The 16,825-nt window shown below is 44.1% G+C and overlaps 1 protein-coding gene across 6 annotated transcripts in view; it reads left to right on the top strand.

Moving 5' to 3' along the window:
* EVA1A (eva-1 homolog A, regulator of programmed cell death) overlaps nucleotides 1–16,825 on the top strand; it is a 45,429-nt gene that overhangs the window by 11,313 nt on the left and 17,291 nt on the right. For 3 of the 6 annotated variants that reach the window (XR_005650560.1, XM_039852413.1, XM_039852412.1), the window contains 2 exons: nucleotides 10,725–10,846; nucleotides 16,304–16,470. Coding sequence is in view for 5 of the 6 variants with exons in the window: in XM_039852413.1 (XP_039708347.1) it covers nucleotides 16,425–16,470 (46 nt within the window). In the remaining variant the exon portion in view is untranslated. Of the gene's footprint in view, nucleotides 1–10,724; nucleotides 10,847–10,999; nucleotides 11,216–15,736; nucleotides 16,037–16,303; nucleotides 16,471–16,825 lie in introns of those variants that run through there. The other 3 variants (XM_039852417.1, XM_039852415.1, XM_039852414.1) reach the window with 3 other exon arrangements.

Here is a 16,825-nt window from a genome sequence, read left to right as displayed (position 1 = left end):
GAACAAATTACCAAGGGTCCAGCAAATTTTTTCTGTAAAGGACCACCTGGTAAATATTTTAAGCTTGAAGGCTGCATCACAACTACTCAGTTCTGCCACTGTAATGTGAAAGTAGCTGAGGACAGTGTGTAAATGAATGTGTGGCTCTCTTCCAACAAAACTTGATATACAAAACGTAGGCAGTGGGCTGGATTTGCCTGTGAGCTATAGTTTACCAAGCCCTGCTTAAGGACGATCATTTGGGTGGCTCGATGGAGGTTGGATTGGAGGATGGGAAGAATGGAGGTAGGGAAGCCAGTTAGGAGCTGTTGCTTTAATTCAGGGGAACTAAGGAAGCGACCATGGGGAAAAAATGGTTTGTGATATGCTCCAAGGTAAAAATGACAGGACTACATGACCAATTTGATGGGGGCATGCCCAGTTATTTCTTTAATAGTCAGCAAACTGATTCTTCCAGTGAAGAAAAAAAATTGTGGGAGTTCGAGAGGTGTGACTCAGAACCATGTGCACATCCTGGGAGGTCACCTGCTGGTCACAAGACACCATGCTGGGTGTATTACATAGATTACCTCCGTGGTAAGCATAATTCTTAAGAATTCTTAAGAATATCAAGTTGTATTTCCTATTTTCCAAACTGAAGTTTAGAAATGGTCAGTTGTTTGCCCAAAGTCACATAGTTGGTAAATGGTGGAGCTGAGACTGAACTCGGGTATGGTGTCAAAGCCTGTGCCATTTCTAAAATGTGGACTCTTCTCTCCTCCTCGCCTGTGCAGCTCCCTCCTCTCCTTTCCCTTTGTCCAATTAAGACCCGTCTAACCTTTTAAGGTTCTCAGTGAGTCTCTGGCATAGCAAGGACTGGACCTGTGTTTTAGCTGCCAAAACTGTTAGGTGTGAGATTATTCTGTGTTCGACAGAGGACATCCATCAAAACGCAGACTTGGACTTAGAGTTCTAACCTGACAATTTTGTTCATGTTACAATATGGAGAAGACAACGTGGTGTTGGGCTCTGGATTAGGGAATCCCTGAATTTAAGTGCCTAGATTAAAACATTGTCTTATTCACTGACGAACATAGATGCCCAGGGGATGTTTGTCAAATTGAGGTAATAGTATCAGATGAAGGAAAACTTATAGGTTTAAACCCTGGAGATCAATGTTAATATCTGAAAAGACAAATCTGACCACTGTGGTCAAGGAAATCAATTCAGTCACCATCCTCCATCAAGTTGTCTAGTAACCCCACTAATCACTAAGTTAGTGTCTGTTCAGGTTCAAATAAAGACTGCCTCTGTGCTGAATATTTTAAACTGGACTTTAGAGACATTGAAATGTCCAAGAACAACTGAATTATACCATGGATACAGCAGTCCTTTTAGTGAGACCAGGATTGGGTCACATGGTAAACAGAATGGCAAAGAGACTCCCATGATAGATGTGAATCAACTGCATGACTCACATCTTGGGCCAAAGATGGACACACAACAAAGCGGGGCCCTCGCAGCACAGAAGAGGGGATGCCTGTTGAGGAGAAAATATCAGTGTCTGCCACAGTTGTTGATCTGTTTTGCCTACCAGCCTGTATTAGTTTCCTAGAACTGCCATAACAAACTGGATGGCTTAGAACAATGGAAATTTATTGTCCTACAGTTCTGGAGGGCAGAAAAAGTGTTAGCAGGGCCGTGCTCCCTCTCAAGGCACCAGGGAAGAATCTGTTTCACGTTTCTCCTCCGGCTTCTAGTGGCCTTGGGCCTTATGTCTTCTCCCTGAGTCTCTTCACATTGTCTTTCTTCCCTGTGGGTCCACGTCTGATGTCCCCCTTTTAATAAAGACACAGTCATGTTGGATGAGGGCCCACACTAATGACCTCATCTTAACTTGGAAAAATCTGCTAAGACCCTATTTCCAAATAAGGTCACATTCTGAGGGCCCAGGGGGTAGGACTTCAGCACATCTTTTTTGAGGGTCATAATTCAACCCATGACATGTCCCTGTCCCAAGAAGAAGTCAGATTGCTTCCTCAGACTGAGGTGACTAAGTGGGACTCAGCCTAGCTCCTACTCCAAGATATCTTTATCTGTGGTCGTTTTTCTGTTCGCTTCCTCCATATGCTGCTTGGGAAATGAGGATTCTGTCTCTATTTACTCATAGTTATTATATCTCAGATGGTTTCCTGTCCTAACTTCTCAGCCTTTGCACTAGCCAGTGTTCTCTAGGCCCTACTCACTGCATCTGTGCCCCCCGCCTCTCCTTTCCCTACTTTGCACTTTGCTCATTCATTATTTAGTTCATATAACAGTAAGTGTTGAATTCCTATTGCATTCCAGGCAATACACTAAGCTGTGAGGATATGAAGATGAAAAAGGTGAAAAAGTCAGGTTCTGCTCTCTGGGAGTTCTCGTGGGAGGCCACACAAGCGAACAGTGTGAAACGATTGAAAAGGGGAGTGAGCGTGCAGGTTCTTACTGTGCTGTCCCCAGCATAGTGTCCCCCTTGGCTCCTAGTGCTGACAGGAGAGAGTCTGAGCTCCATAGCGGACTGCATCAGGCCCCTTCAGCAGGTTCATCTCTTGTCATTCCTTCCCTTTTACTTTGCGCTGCACCCATATTGGATCCACTTGCTGTATCCCAGCTATGCAGTTTTCTGTCTCACATCTTGTCTTTCTGCACAAACGCCCCCTCTGTTGGAATGTGCTCCCCCTCCACCAGCCTCAGCTCTTATCCACTTGATTAAGTCCTATTTCTTCTTTGAGATTCATCTCTAGAGCTGCCTCTTGTAGAAAGTTGACTCTGCTCTCCCATCCCTAATCTTCCCTTAGTTCCCTGTGCTCCCCTTTGGGAACAATACTGCCCTCCCCTCTCCAGAAAGAGACACTGACCAAGGCTTGTTTATCTTCATAACTTTAGTACCTAGTATCATACCTGTATTAACAGGTGCTTAATTAATAAATAAGTGAATGAATGAATGAATGAATGAATGAATCTTAATCTTTCTTTGCTTCTGCTCTCCAGGGTATACTTTCCCCTTAGCCTCCTTCCCTTCAACTCCTATGTCTGGTCTCCCCTTTGTCTCTAAAATAAGTCCAAAGACCTCACTGCTCATGACATTCTTTCTGTTATGCCAACACCTCAGCCATGCTGGCTTTAACGGTCATCGTCTCTTGGTGTGTCCTGCTTCACACAAAGAAAGGCCTGCCCACTTACCTACAGGAAGGTGATTCTCATAGGAAAAGCAAAACTTCCACTCCAGACTTTCTTGTTTCTCCATTTCCAAAGTTTTCCCCTTCCCAATTCCAGGAGCAAGGACATACTATTTCTGCTGTATTAATTAATTCAACAAGCGTTTGTTTAAACCCTAAGTTTATACCTGGGGCTGTACACAATGCACACTAACTCATACCTAGTTTCTTCCTTTATAACCTAAAAGATTTATTTCTTAACCCCTTCCTGCTTCATTCACTGGGTTTCTCCCATGTATTGAACAACATGGTTTTTTTTTTTTTTTTTTTTTTTTTTTACCATTCAAACTCTTCAAATGAAATCTTATATGGAATCTCAATGAGTAAAAACAGAAGAAACTACTATTTTGTTGTATATATCATTATTTTCTTTGATAATTCTCATTCATAACATATAGTTAATGAAAACAAGACCATTATAATGAATATGAAAACTTGAAATTGAGGGTTTGAGATGACAGTTGCAGCCTCACGGTATCCTCACTCTTAACACATCCGTGTATTTTGTGTTGGCTGGACAGCCCTGAGAAAGTTGAGACCGTGAGACACTACAAGTGATAGCACTCAAACAGGATGCCTTGCAGATTCAGGTTATTCCAACTAAAATAATCCAGAAACTTAAAAGAGAAATATAGGAAAATTTGAGTCCAATGTTTGTTCACTACGGCTGTGTAACAACTGTTTGCACTCCTTAATTATAGAGGAATAGACAAACAGGTTCTTTAACCAAGTTACAGCTTTGTTTGACAGAAAATATTTCCCCAAAATATATTGTGCCATTATGAGATGTTAATTATGTTATTAAAACTATTTTCAGAAACTTTAGTACCTGTTTCTCTCTAGTATTCACTTACAACCTTTAACACAGAAAAAAAAAAATTAATTTGGCACGTTGAAGCTGAAACTTCCGTTGTCATTTTTATCATTGATGCTTTATTGGCTGTAGGAGGAATAGTTACAACATGGCCCTGCATTGCTGAGTTGGTCTTGTTTGGATTTTCAAAAGCCTGTCAGGCACGCTAAGAATAAAACAGGTGTGAGAGCTACCAGTAATTACTTACCATGGTGCCAGATGTTATGTGGCCACTTATTACTGTAAAGTTTATTATTATATCTTTTTGTGAGCATGAGTATCCCTGAGCCTTGCCTGGCTCAGGCAACCATGGCACACGTGAGCCAGCGTGGCGCTAGTGTATCTGCTCATACAATTTCACAGCATGAGAAGACTTGCATGGATCTGAATTGTTAAGAGACATTTTTGGAACTACAGTTTTCCTAATTAATGACATATCTACATGTGTTCAAACATATTCATGGTGTCGGCAACAGAACCTTTATTCTGAAGTGGGTACAGAACCTTTATTCCTGAACCTGTAGCTCATGGAGTCTGTGATTGTTCATGTTTAGCGTATCACACGCTTAAATGTATCTGTTGACCGCTAAATTACATTTTTTAAATGTAATTTAAATCAAACAGCTGTGGACCCCTTGAAACAAATAGGTTGAACTCCATTGCACTGGAGTAAGGCGTAAGGCAGTTGAGATTTCAACTGCAGAGCTGGCTTGAGAGGGCCTCATTGTTAGAATCAGAAGAATATCAGTCTGGCCCAGGGCTCTTTACATCCCAGGCACAAAATTGAATTGCATGGGCACGGAGCGGGTCCTATGTGGCCGTGGGCCTAGCAGCCCCTGATGAGGAGATATCAGGAAGGTCTCAGGCGGAAGCTGCCCACCTCCCCAGGGATCCACACAGTTCCCATAAAGGAAGACTGGTATCCTGCTACCTAGAATCTCCCTTTCTTCCAGCTCCACGAGGGATGGCCCTGGGCTTCCAGACTCCCTCTAGTCAGGGTTTTTGACCCACCTTTCTGACTTTCTCAGGGTCCCTGTGCTTATGCTCTAGCTTTAATAATTATAATGGACTTAGAAGTCAGCTTGGGACTCATAGGCCAAAACAACAAAGCATCAGGTGATAAGGAATGCTTCTTGTTCCCATTCGCACGTTTCTCAATTGGGCATTATTTCTGTGATTGGGCATTTACAGATGCCTCAGATATGCTGGACTTGGGAGGCCCCACTGGTGGTAGACTGAATCCTTTGCTTGAATACTAGTTAGGAATAAAATGGCAAGCGGGTCACCTTTATAATGGCCTGGATTAAAGATCCACAAGTCTGCCAGCATGTCCTACCCTACTTGGAATTCTAGAGAGAAAGCCACACAGGATTTGGTCAGAATTATTCAAGCACATGTTGGTGTGGCTGACCAACAGGACTGAAATTCTTTTTATGCCCAGTGTGGTATGAAGGTTGTGACTCTGTCTGACCACTTCCTTCCAGTCTCCATGACAATTTCTTCCTTCCCCATCATTGGTTTTCTCCAGGGTCTAGCCATGAGCCTCTTCCTTTATATTTGTTGTTCTTTGTCAGGGTTGCCTCATCTATTTTCATACTTCAGCTGATGATTCTGAAATGCCTATAATTATCACTCCAGGATCTCAGTATGACCCCAATATTGTTTCCAAAGTTATTCCCCCAAATTCTTTGCATTTCTTACAAGCTGGCCAAACTCAGTGTTCTTGGGTCTGCCTATACCTCCTCTATGAAAGAGAATCTGATGTAAGGCCTTTCTTCTCAAAGAGCTTATGGCCTAATACAAATGTATAAAAAGCCCATACTTTTACCGTCTGCAAAAGATTATGGAAGTCCAAAAAAGGGAGCAATTATGTATTCAGGGGAAGATCAGAGAACATTCTGGCAGGACGGGATGTGCTATGGATCTTGAAGGATGGATAGGACCCAGAAATGCAATCGTGTAAAGAAATTCATTCGACAGAGCAAAACCCTGAGGTAGTACCAGGTGGGAAGTGTGTGGAGAAGAGAGCGATTCCGTTTGCCTGGACATCGGGCTGTGCTGGAAAGACTGGGACGAACTCATGAAGAGCCTTGATTTATAGGCTCACATTTGAATTTAACTCTATAGGTGACAATTTTAGAACAAAGGAGTGACATTATTTCCAAACGTTCCATCTGGCACCAGTATATGATACTGGGGTAGCGGGAGAAGAAAATGGAGGAACTCCTGAGTTAGGCAAGTGGTAGTGAGGATGGAGAGTTAAAATGGACATAAGAATAGAATTGTCAGAGCAGGAGAGAGGAAGGGTTTATGATGACCCCCAAGTTTGAGTCTGAGTGATTGGGAGGCTCAGAAATTAAGAGGAAGCGGATTGGTGGGGAGAATGAATTTAGGACACTTTGGGCTGGAGAGATCTCTGGGAAATCCAGGTGGAGGCTTTCATTCCTCCCTCATCCACCTTCGGTGTTCTCGACTCCCCTTTGAAGTCAGGATGGTTTGGGTCCCTGCCCTACTCTTCCCAGCTAAGACCAGAGCTGCCTATTGCCCAGGCTTATCTGACTTGAAGCAGTAAACCCTTGTGACCTGACCCTTTGGGCATAGATATAAGGGCATCATCTTGATGGACCAGCTAAAGGTTGATCATGAGAACCTCGCTGCCTATCTCCAACCATGCTCTCTGCCTCACAGGATCAGCTTTTGCTTATCTCCTTTCTAAATTCCTGTCCCCTTTCTGATGTTCTCACTCATAGGGACCTTCCTGGGACAGAAACCCCTGTCCCCAGGCTGGTGCCAGGGCCCCAATACCCATAGACAGAACCCAAAGGCTGAAAGCCAGTCTTTAAAGATAACTTCCTGAGTTTTCTGTCTCTTTCACTTATCTAGGGGACACTTTGTGGCTTCTGGTCATTGACCTTTTTTAAGACTCATAGGGATGGCATAACTCTTTCCTGCAAGGCCCAATCTCTAGTGCCATTATCATCCTCAGGGATGGGCCCTGGTCTTCTTCTTACACCCAGGGGCTATTTCAAGCCCAGGTGCTACTTCAAGTTCAAGTGCTGCCACCTCACCAGTAACTCCCAGGAAATGAGACGTGTCCAGCAGGTACACAGCACATGCTGCACCTTGCACTCACCTATGACCTTTGATGAAAGCATCTTGCGTCCTGCCTCCCAGGCTTTGAGCACTCTTTGGCTTCTCATCCCTCTGTCTGTCCCTACCCTGGTTGTTCTTTCACGACTGGACGCCTGACCTTCGCACCGTACCGGAGGTCTTTGGACCGCTAGTGCTGATGTTTCCTGCCTTGGTTGTTTTTGCCGCTGGTTGCACTTTGGTTCTGACAGTACCATCATCCAAGTCCATGGGAGCTTCCTTTGTGTTATGGTTTGAGATCATGAAAATAAACTGAAACTGGGAAAAGAGCTGGGAGTATCCAGAGCCTCTGTGATTTAGTCAAACATCTTCAACTACTTTCTTCTCTTTCTGAAGACTTCACATAATTAAAACCATTCCTGGCCAACACTAAATAAATTTTGCACATGCTGCTTGAATTACTGTGCAGTCTTACCGCAGTGTGGCTTTTTTAGAGATTAATATTTCATTGAAACTATTCCTCTGGGTAGGCTGAAGCCAGCAGCTGTGGAAACTCAACATTTGCTTTATACAGTGAAACTTTAGGACAGGGCTGCTTTTCACATTTCTCAGATATGCTGCTCACTTGGAAAAAAATAACCATTTCTGGCAGAGTCCATGTGGCATGAGCCAAATATCCCAGCTTGCGTTTCTGTATATTGAGATATAAAGTAATGAGAAAATGTAGTTCAAAATGCCCATCGTATAACTGGTACAAAAAAGTTATAATTACCGTTTATTGAGCACCACTATGTGCTGGGCATCTTACATGTTCTGCATCCTCACAGACACCCTCTGAGTGGGTCTCTTTGCCTCTGATCTCTGCTCTGCTCTGGATAGCAGAGGCTGACCTGGAGGCCACCTGTTTCAGGCTCAAGGGTGCTCTGGCTTCCTGCTAGGTTTGGCCAAGGGAGGCACCAGTGGGAGGCTGAGAATAGAGGAAATGAGGAAGCCAGAGTATATCCTCCCTCTCGCTCTTCATCAAGCATTTTCTCCGGTAGTGACTGCACCTCCATAGTTCCATATCCCACTGTTTGAGTCCTCCATGGTGTCAGATTCTTCCTGGTGACCCTGACTCCTGAGTGGCACTGCTCCTCCTTTTATCCGGGTGACCCTCGTTCTCTGCTAACACTACTTCCTCCCTCCGTTCCTTCAGCTCCCTGCTGCTTGTTCTTGCTAACCTCTGGAATACCTCATGGTCTCATCCCATACGACCTAACTCCAGCTAATTTCATCTTTTTAAAATCATACCAATTTGAAATATTTATTTATTTTAATTTTTATCTTTTTACTTTTTTCAATTATAGTTGACATACAATATTACATTAGTTTCAGGTGTACAACACATTGATTAGACATTTATATAACTTTTGAAGTGATCGACCCGATAAATCCAAAACCCATCTGACACCATACATAGTTATTACCATACTACTGAGTATATTCCCCATGCTATACTCTGCATCCCCATGACTATTTTGTAACCACCAATTTATACCTCTTAATACCCTCTCCCTCCACTTATCCGCCAACCCCCAGACAACCATCAAGATGTTCTTTGTATCTCTGAACTTGTTTCTGTTGTTTGTTTATCCTGTTCTCTAGATTCCACATATCGATTTGAGATATTTAAACTCTCGACTTTGTCATCTCTTGCAGCAGCCTGCAAATCTCAGCTCCTCTATCACCTTCAACCTTTATTTCTATCTTTGTCACTACAACCAAACCCCTGCATTATAATTCTTCTGATGCAAACACTTGAAACAGTGTCCGTTTACTTAGGTGGATTGAGGTAGGAACCATAAGCCTCATTTCAATGGGGAGGAAACAGGGTCAGAGAGTTAGCTAACTTATTCAGTCTTAAGATAGGAAATAGTGGAGCTCAGATTTAAGCTCAGGCCTGATCAGTCTCGAAGCTTCTGCCCTTTCCTGTACTTGAGCCTATGTTCCGTTTTTTGGTGTCTTACAAACAAAGTCTAATTTCTCCTGTATAATCTCTTTCTATTCTGCAAAAAGAAAAATCATCTCCTCTAAGATTCTCCCAGATGAAACATCCTCTTCCCTTTAACTGTTCCTCTGGAAGGATAGAAGATTCTGGTTGGAGAGTAGAATTTCTGAGTGTGAGTCAGTCATCCAACTGTCACTCAGTGTCAGCACTGTGCGCTTGCTGTGGGAGACTCTGGGGACATCGAGAAAAGTGAAGACGTGGTGTCTGTCCTTAAGGAGTTCACAGCCCAGATTCCAGGGTCAGCACTTTGCAGGTGACAACAAGGTTAGGGGTCTGTCCCTGGAAATGATTTGCCGCAGTGGGTTAGAGGGGAAGTTTGCAGGGATCAGAAGCAAAGGAAGCCCCGCAGCTGGCAGGCCAGCCTGTTGGATGTGTCATCCACAGGTGTTTGTCAGTCATGCAGAGAAAATTGGGTTTCTCTCTGCTCAGTCATTTCTTTGGGGCCATGTGTATCCTCTTCCCATCCCATGATGTGGGAGCTATTTTCCATTGTGGCCTTTGCATCTCAGACTCTGTGCAACCACTCTGAGTCAGTTCCTAGGGTGGTTTTCATTAGTGTAGAGTGGAAGGTGAAGGCATCTCAAAAAGCTGCTTCCATGCTTTGGCACATGAGTCTCTAAAGAACTACAGATCCTGTGCTTCAAGTTTCCTTTCCTTTCTTGCCCTTAATTTCTTTACCAGAAAAACGGAGATAGGAAGGTCCACAAATCCTTTGTGAGGCAAAGGCAGCTGGGATAAGTATCTATAGAGACGTAAATAAACCAACAGCAGTCAGATGCTGCAAGTCAGCAGGAAGCAGTGACAACAAATGAATGAGTGTGTCTGCATGGAGCAAGGGGACTCTTCAGGACTCTGTGAGCTCCGTGACTGATTTCATTCTTTCTACACACTTCTAAATGAAGCTGCCAAATAAAGGAGCTGTGTGGGATCCAGACCTTTCAGAAGCCCCACTGACTTTCCTAGCTGGATGAGCAGAGGCTTTGAGACTTCTGGATGAAAGGCACAGGCTGCGGGAATCCACACATCAGCATTTTCATGTTTTTGGTGCCCACACAGAATTCTTGAGACTTCACTCCACGGCCCATCTGAGCACTACTCTCTGGGAACCAAATCCCCACCCTTCCTGTTCTAGAGAGGCTGGCCTGAAACCTTCACTGACTAGGGGCCACATGGACACATCTCACTCTAGCCGTTTTATGAGTTTTGGCCAACAAGATGGAAGAGGAAATATGCATCTTTGATTTATATTCCTAGCTTTCCTTTCTGCTATGATGTTGGAAGGTCAGTTTCTCTAGCTGTCTGGTTCAAATTCCAGATCAAACTCTGGCAGTGGGCTGTACCCTCTCAGGGGATGGCATTCTATCTCGTCAGGGGTCCAGACAAACATCACCGAGGCTGGTCTGCTCAGCAGTTCATGCACCAAGTCTAATGCGTGATGTGATCTCCTAGGCATGCAATGCTCTCTGATGATTTTTATGCCATTTCTCTTTTCTTTCAGAGCCTAAGAAGCCAACTGGGGCCAACCAAGTTTCAGAACCTGTATTGCTGATACCAGCGTCATTGGGGATGAATTGTTCTTACCAGAGACTCCTCTGTTCCTGACAGTGCACCTCTCCCTAGGTAGCTAAGGAGATAATGAGATTTTTTTTTTTTTTTACCACCCTCTGCACACTGTGTAATGAGATAGTCCCCTGCATGAGGGCTTACCCACCAGGCATGCTTACTGCTGCTACTGCAATATAAGACAAGATGTATCATGGTCAGGCATATTTCATTTTGTACATTCAGTGATTACACTAGGTATAAATGGGTTTCACAGAAGATAAATTTGCAGCACTGGAAATGGGTCTACCTCTCAAATGAAAGCCAGTGAAAAATAGCATATAATGCATGCAATTAGCCATTTAGTCTAAGAGGTGATGTTCATAAAACAGGTTGTCATCTTGACCAAGAGACCAGCATGTGTTCAGGAAGACAAAATTCTGCAATGTAAGTCATGAAAAGAAGCTATCTCTTTTCAATTGTGTTGCAGTTTTTCAGCAATTAGGTGAAAGAGCTTTGGGTCACGGATGAAAGAAAGCTGTCGGAGAGTAAGATTTATAAGAATGTGTAGGTGCCGTCCAAAGAGAGTGTGCCGGCCCTAGAGTGTTCTATAGACACGATTTTTCCCTGGAATAGTGTAGGGTTAATCCAACCGGTTATCACTGGAAGAAAACCCTGGTGTTGAAAATATAGAGCTCCTTAGTCTAATTTTGTCCTCGCCAAGATAATCCCTGGGGTCAATTTGTCTAGAAGAGGACCTGATCTGGATATCATGCCAGGCGGCTCTCTAGTTATGGATCAATGAACTGGTATTGATTGATGTTGTGTTCTCTCGAGGACTTGGTTAGTGTCAGCTGTTCTCCCAGAGCCCATTCACTTCTGTTCACTAGGATCACTGAGTTGCTGGCCTAGGCCTTGGACTTGTGGTGTCCTGTTCGAGACTGCTGGAGCTGCCAAGCAGCCCCTCTCACTGACACCTTTCCAATTATATCGGTGATGTGCGTGAGCTTCATAAACACTGAGAACCATTTAGACTGGTCAATGAAGTAATGATATTTGCTCTGGAACAGAGTTTCTCAGCCACAATACATTAATATTTGGGGCTAGATCGTTTTTTTTGTTGTGAGAGGCTGTTGCGCATTGTAGGATGTTTAGAAGAATCCTTGCCCCCTACTCACTAGATGCCATGTCAACCCCTACTGCAACCGTGATAGCCAAAAATGTCTCCAGACATTGTCAAATGTCCCCTGGGGGCAAACTGCCCAAAGCTGAGAATCTATACTAAGAGGTAGCCAGTGATAAGGAGCTTCCTTGGGGAACAGAGCACGAAATTGCACTTAGGAGTGAATGTGTGGTTCATGCCTCTTACATTTTTATTGGCAGGTGTATTAGTCAGGGTTCTCCAGAGAAACAGACCAGGAGAATAAATATTATATACATAAAGCCAGTGGTGTAATTCAGCCTGAGTCTCAAGGCCTGGGGCCCAGGGGAGCTGATAGTGTAAAGCTCAATCTGAGGGCCAGAGAAGATGAGATGAGATGGGGCATCTCAGTTCAAACATTGAGGCAGGAAAAAAGGGGCAAGTTCCTCCTTCCTCCACCTTTTTTTCTCTTCAGGCCTTCAGTAGATTGGAGGACACCCACCCACGTTGGGGAGGGCAATCTACTTTTGCAGGTCCATTGATTCAAATCATAATTTCATCTGGAAATATCCTCACAGACACACCCAGAAATAATGTGTAATCTGGACACCCCATGGCCAATCAAGTTAACTCATGAAATTAACCATCGCAGTAGGATATGCAGAAATGTTTTAATTAGAGGGCAAACTGCCAGCAGAAAGTGTCCACAGCTCCTTGGAGCTGTTACATCACCATGAAGGGGAGAGCTTGGGGAGAAGGGTTGGGGAGTAGTGTTTAGCTCTGGGGTTCATCATACCTCTAACTTCTGCAGACCTTGTCTCATTGGCAGTTGTCCTGAATCTCTTTTTCTGAGTCTTGATCTCAGTCTCAGTGTCCTCACTAAGGTGCTCTGTTACCACTTAGAGAACTGACTGTGCAACAGGGCTGATGAGGACTTGCTTTCCTACCCTAGATCAGATGTATAAAGGAGGCACTAAGTGTTATAGCACCTTAGTGCTCAGACTGAAGGGGATCAGAGAAGTCAGGTAGAGCACTGAGCAAACTCTACTGGGCATCATGTAAAATGAGATTTTAATTCCGAAGGTCTTTGGTGGTACCTAAGATTATACAGATTTAACAAACTCCCAGGTGATGGCAATGCTGCTGGTCCTTGAACCATACTTTGATTAATAAGAACTAGGCTAGAGGTCTGCAAACCATGAGCCAAACTGAGTCTACCACCTATTTAAAAAATAATAAAGTTTTATCGGAACACAGCCACACTCGTTCATTTACGTATCGTCTATGGTGGCTTTTGTACCGCAATAGCAAAGATGAGTAGTGGAGACAGAGACTATACGGCCCTCCAAGCTTGAAATGTTTACTCTCTGGCCCTTACGGTAGAGATGTCCTGACCCCTGCTCTAGGCTGGCTTGTGCCACGTGGACCGGAGGGGCTTTCTGTTTGCTCTTTAGGGTGGAGTATGCAGAGGTTGTCTTTCCTCAGCCTTGGCCTGCCTTCTTTGTCCCTCTTCCTCTTTCCTCTGACTCTTGCAGCCCTCTCTATTATCATCCAGGTCATGAGGCAACTTGCAGGAAGAATTTCTGTGCCACAGTGCAGCTTCCATCTTGCGTGCGGTCCCCTCATAGTCCTGAGGGAGCACTCTGCTTGGCATCCCACTCGGAGCCAGTCAGCCCTGGGATCCTTTTAGTGTTCAAGATTGCTCACCCTCAGACCTGTTCGGAAAGAGGCTCTGAGACTTACGCACACAAGGCTCATGCCTAATTGCTCTTTTTGGTTTACAGACAGCCAGCAAGCCAGCATTTACTTAGGACCTCCTTCATCAGAAACCACATTAGGTACTTGAGTAACAAGGATTTGTAAAATGTCTCTTCGGTCTAGGAGACAAACATGTAAACCAATAATTCCCATTACAATACCATAGTGCATATTAGAAGAATATTTGGATATTTTGATACCCAAAGAAAAGAGTCAGGAGGATATGGAGCTTCACTGCAGTGGGCTTTTTTTTTTTTTTTAAATCATAGATTTTATTAAATTTTGCACAAATACATTTTTGCACCTATTGATGTGATATTTTTTTCCTTTTAACCTATAAATGTGATAGATTATAATTACTAATTGTTTAAATAAGTGAGATAACATCTTTTACTTAAAATTATTTTTATAATTATTAATTTTTAAAATTGTGGTAAAATACATATAACAAAATTTACCATCTTAACCATTTCAGTGCTGTTAAGTACATTTACATTGTTGTACAACCATCACCACCATCATCTTCAGAATACTTTTCATGCAAAACTGAAACTTTGTACTCTGTATCCATTAAACAATAACTCCCCAATACCCTCCCCTTCTCCCAACCACTGACAACCACCACTCTACTTTCTATCTCTATGAATTTGACTCTTCTAGGTACTTCACGTAAGTAGAATCATATAGTATTTGTTCTTTTGTGATCAGTTTATTTCATTTAGCATAATATTCTCAAGGTTCATCCATGTTGTAGTATGTGTCAGAAATTCCTTTTTAAGGCTGTGAGTAATAATGCATTGAATGTACATACCACATTTTTTTATTCATTCCTGTGGATGGACACTTTGATTGATTCTACCTTTAGGCTACTAGGAATAATGCTCCATAATAACAATTGGTGTACAAATAGTTGTTCGACTTTCTGTTTTCAATTCTTTTGGATAGATACCCTAAAGTGTGGGTATAGAGTTGGGTAGGAGATTGATTACGTAGGGGTCAGATATTGTACAAGTGCATGTGTGTGGTATTAAGAAGTTTAATAGGGATTATTTGAAGGATTGGGCTGTGGAGTAAAGTGATCAGATTTATACTTTATAAAGATGACCTTGTTGGTGAAAGTGGGTGCTAAATTAAACAGGAATAGGTGTTGGCAGAACCAGGTAGGAGACTGTTGCAAAATTCCCAGAAATGAAGTGATATTTGCTTCATGGTAGAATGGTGGGGATAGATAGGAAGGAATGGATCTGAAATAGCCTTGTCCCTCTACATACTCAGAAATTTTCCAGTGGCTTCACTCTCTTCTTGGGTCCTGCAGTCCTCAGACCTGAATTAAAGTTTCTGGACTCATGGTGGTGGTTCCACCTATTCACCTGTATAATCCAATTGTCACCTTTTAGGAACTCAAATGGTTGTTGAAGGGAGCCCTGTGTTCTTGCTCAGAGTAGCCAGGTGTAGTAGCCAACCCCTTCTCAGAGCCCCCAAGCTCCCATTCCTCATCCTATCACTCTCAAGGCCTCTGGCTGCTCTAAAGACCTTGTGGTCATTTCTCTCTTACCTTCAGGTTGGCCTGTCTTTCCTTGTTTTGGTCTTCCCTGAGCCCATGTGAGTCCACCAGAGTGAGAGATGTCTTTTCTGTTGTGAGCCATGCCATCCACCCGTGCAGTTGCAGCTCTCCAGGCCCTCTAAATGTGGCCCTTGGTACTTACGTCTGTGATACGCCTGAGAACCCATTTCTTCTACAGAGACTGGAGCCTTCTGCTTCTCTAGCTTCTTCCTTCCCGATGTCCCTCCATTCCCTGTGACTCAGTTCCCTACCCTCAGCCCAGAACAGCATTGGATAGGCGTCATCAAAATCTTTGCCACTTCTCCCCGCTTCCATCCTCAGGAGCTCTCTGTGAGGGCTTCGTTGAGCGAACTGAGTAATTATAATGCCACAACTGGGGAGCGAATGTATTCCCCCAACCAGAGGCTGAGCTCCCTGGACACTGAGATCCCAAGTCTGTAGTCTGTACCCTGGTGGGCAATCTGTGGCAATGTGTGTGTGTTAGGTTAGCCCATCACATCACAGGCAGAGTCGTGAGCTGTGGGCAGGGAGCGGGCTCGAGTTTCCATGTTCTTGTGGGCATTTGAGAATAAGAGCCACTTTGGCAGGTCTGGAGTACCCAGCTCAGATCCATTGCCAAAGACACACATTGGGTGACCTGTGGGATGAGGCAAGCTGATCAAAGTACACAGGTGCTGTCAGAGCAGAGGAAGCCGAGCCAGGCGAGGAGCGGGCTGGGCTTGGGGTTACAGTGCAGTGATTAAAGTGATGATGGGCTGTGCTTGAAGGGCAAATGAGGAGAATGCAATAAAAAGTACCAGGAAAGGTGAGAGAGAAGTGCTAACATGCAAAGTTGGGAGGCTATGGGGCAGAGAGAGAAGAAATGCCAGGAAAATCAGAGATATAAGCAGGTGCCGCTTCCTTGAAAGCCAAAAAGCTTGCTAGAGCAACAAAGACAAGACCCCAGATCCCTGGCTGGGAAGGCTGGCTGGTACTTGGGAGATTGGCTCTTTGTTTTAAGCCCAGGCTACCTGGAACGCAGCCTCAGGAAAGCAGAATGTGTTCTCATCACTCACTTTGTGTTCCCAAACAGAAGAGAAGAGAGGGAGGGGCCACATCGATCCAGCTGAAGCATCTCCAGAAGGCTCCTGTGGATGCCACGTGGAAGCCACCCTTCTGCCGCAGCTCAGAGCCGGTGATCACAGCGCGTGGACATGGCTTTACTCAGCAACATCCTAGCGGCCTATTCCTTTGTCTCAGGTAGTTGTCTGGTCTGGGCTGGGCCAGGGCTGAAGCCTGGGGCTGAGGCCAAGGCACATGCAGAAGAGAAATGCTATGCAATCATAGCAGAGCGGCTCTGCCATGCTGAGTTTTGAGATGAAAGCTCCTCTGGTTTGATAGTTAAGCGTGGCATTCTCTAATTTGGCAAGTGGGTTTGGGGGTTTCAAGAGCTTTATCTTGCTGAATATGTTTTGTTTCCTTTTGGGCTTAAGTCAGTGAATGAAGTAGCCTGGGACTATTGTCTGCTTCTGTCGTTATCCATTTAACTCTGATGTGAAAGGCCAGAGTGGAGTATCCTCAGCCTGGCTATTTCTATGCAGTGGTTCTTGCGTGT

Source organism: Pteropus medius, unplaced genomic scaffold, assembly GCF_902729225.1.
Source record: "Pteropus medius unplaced genomic scaffold, Ma_sr-lr_union100, whole genome shotgun sequence".
Lineage (NCBI taxonomy): Eukaryota > Metazoa > Chordata > Mammalia > Chiroptera > Pteropodidae > Pteropus > Pteropus medius.
This window is presented reverse-complemented; position numbering and strand designations above follow the sequence as displayed.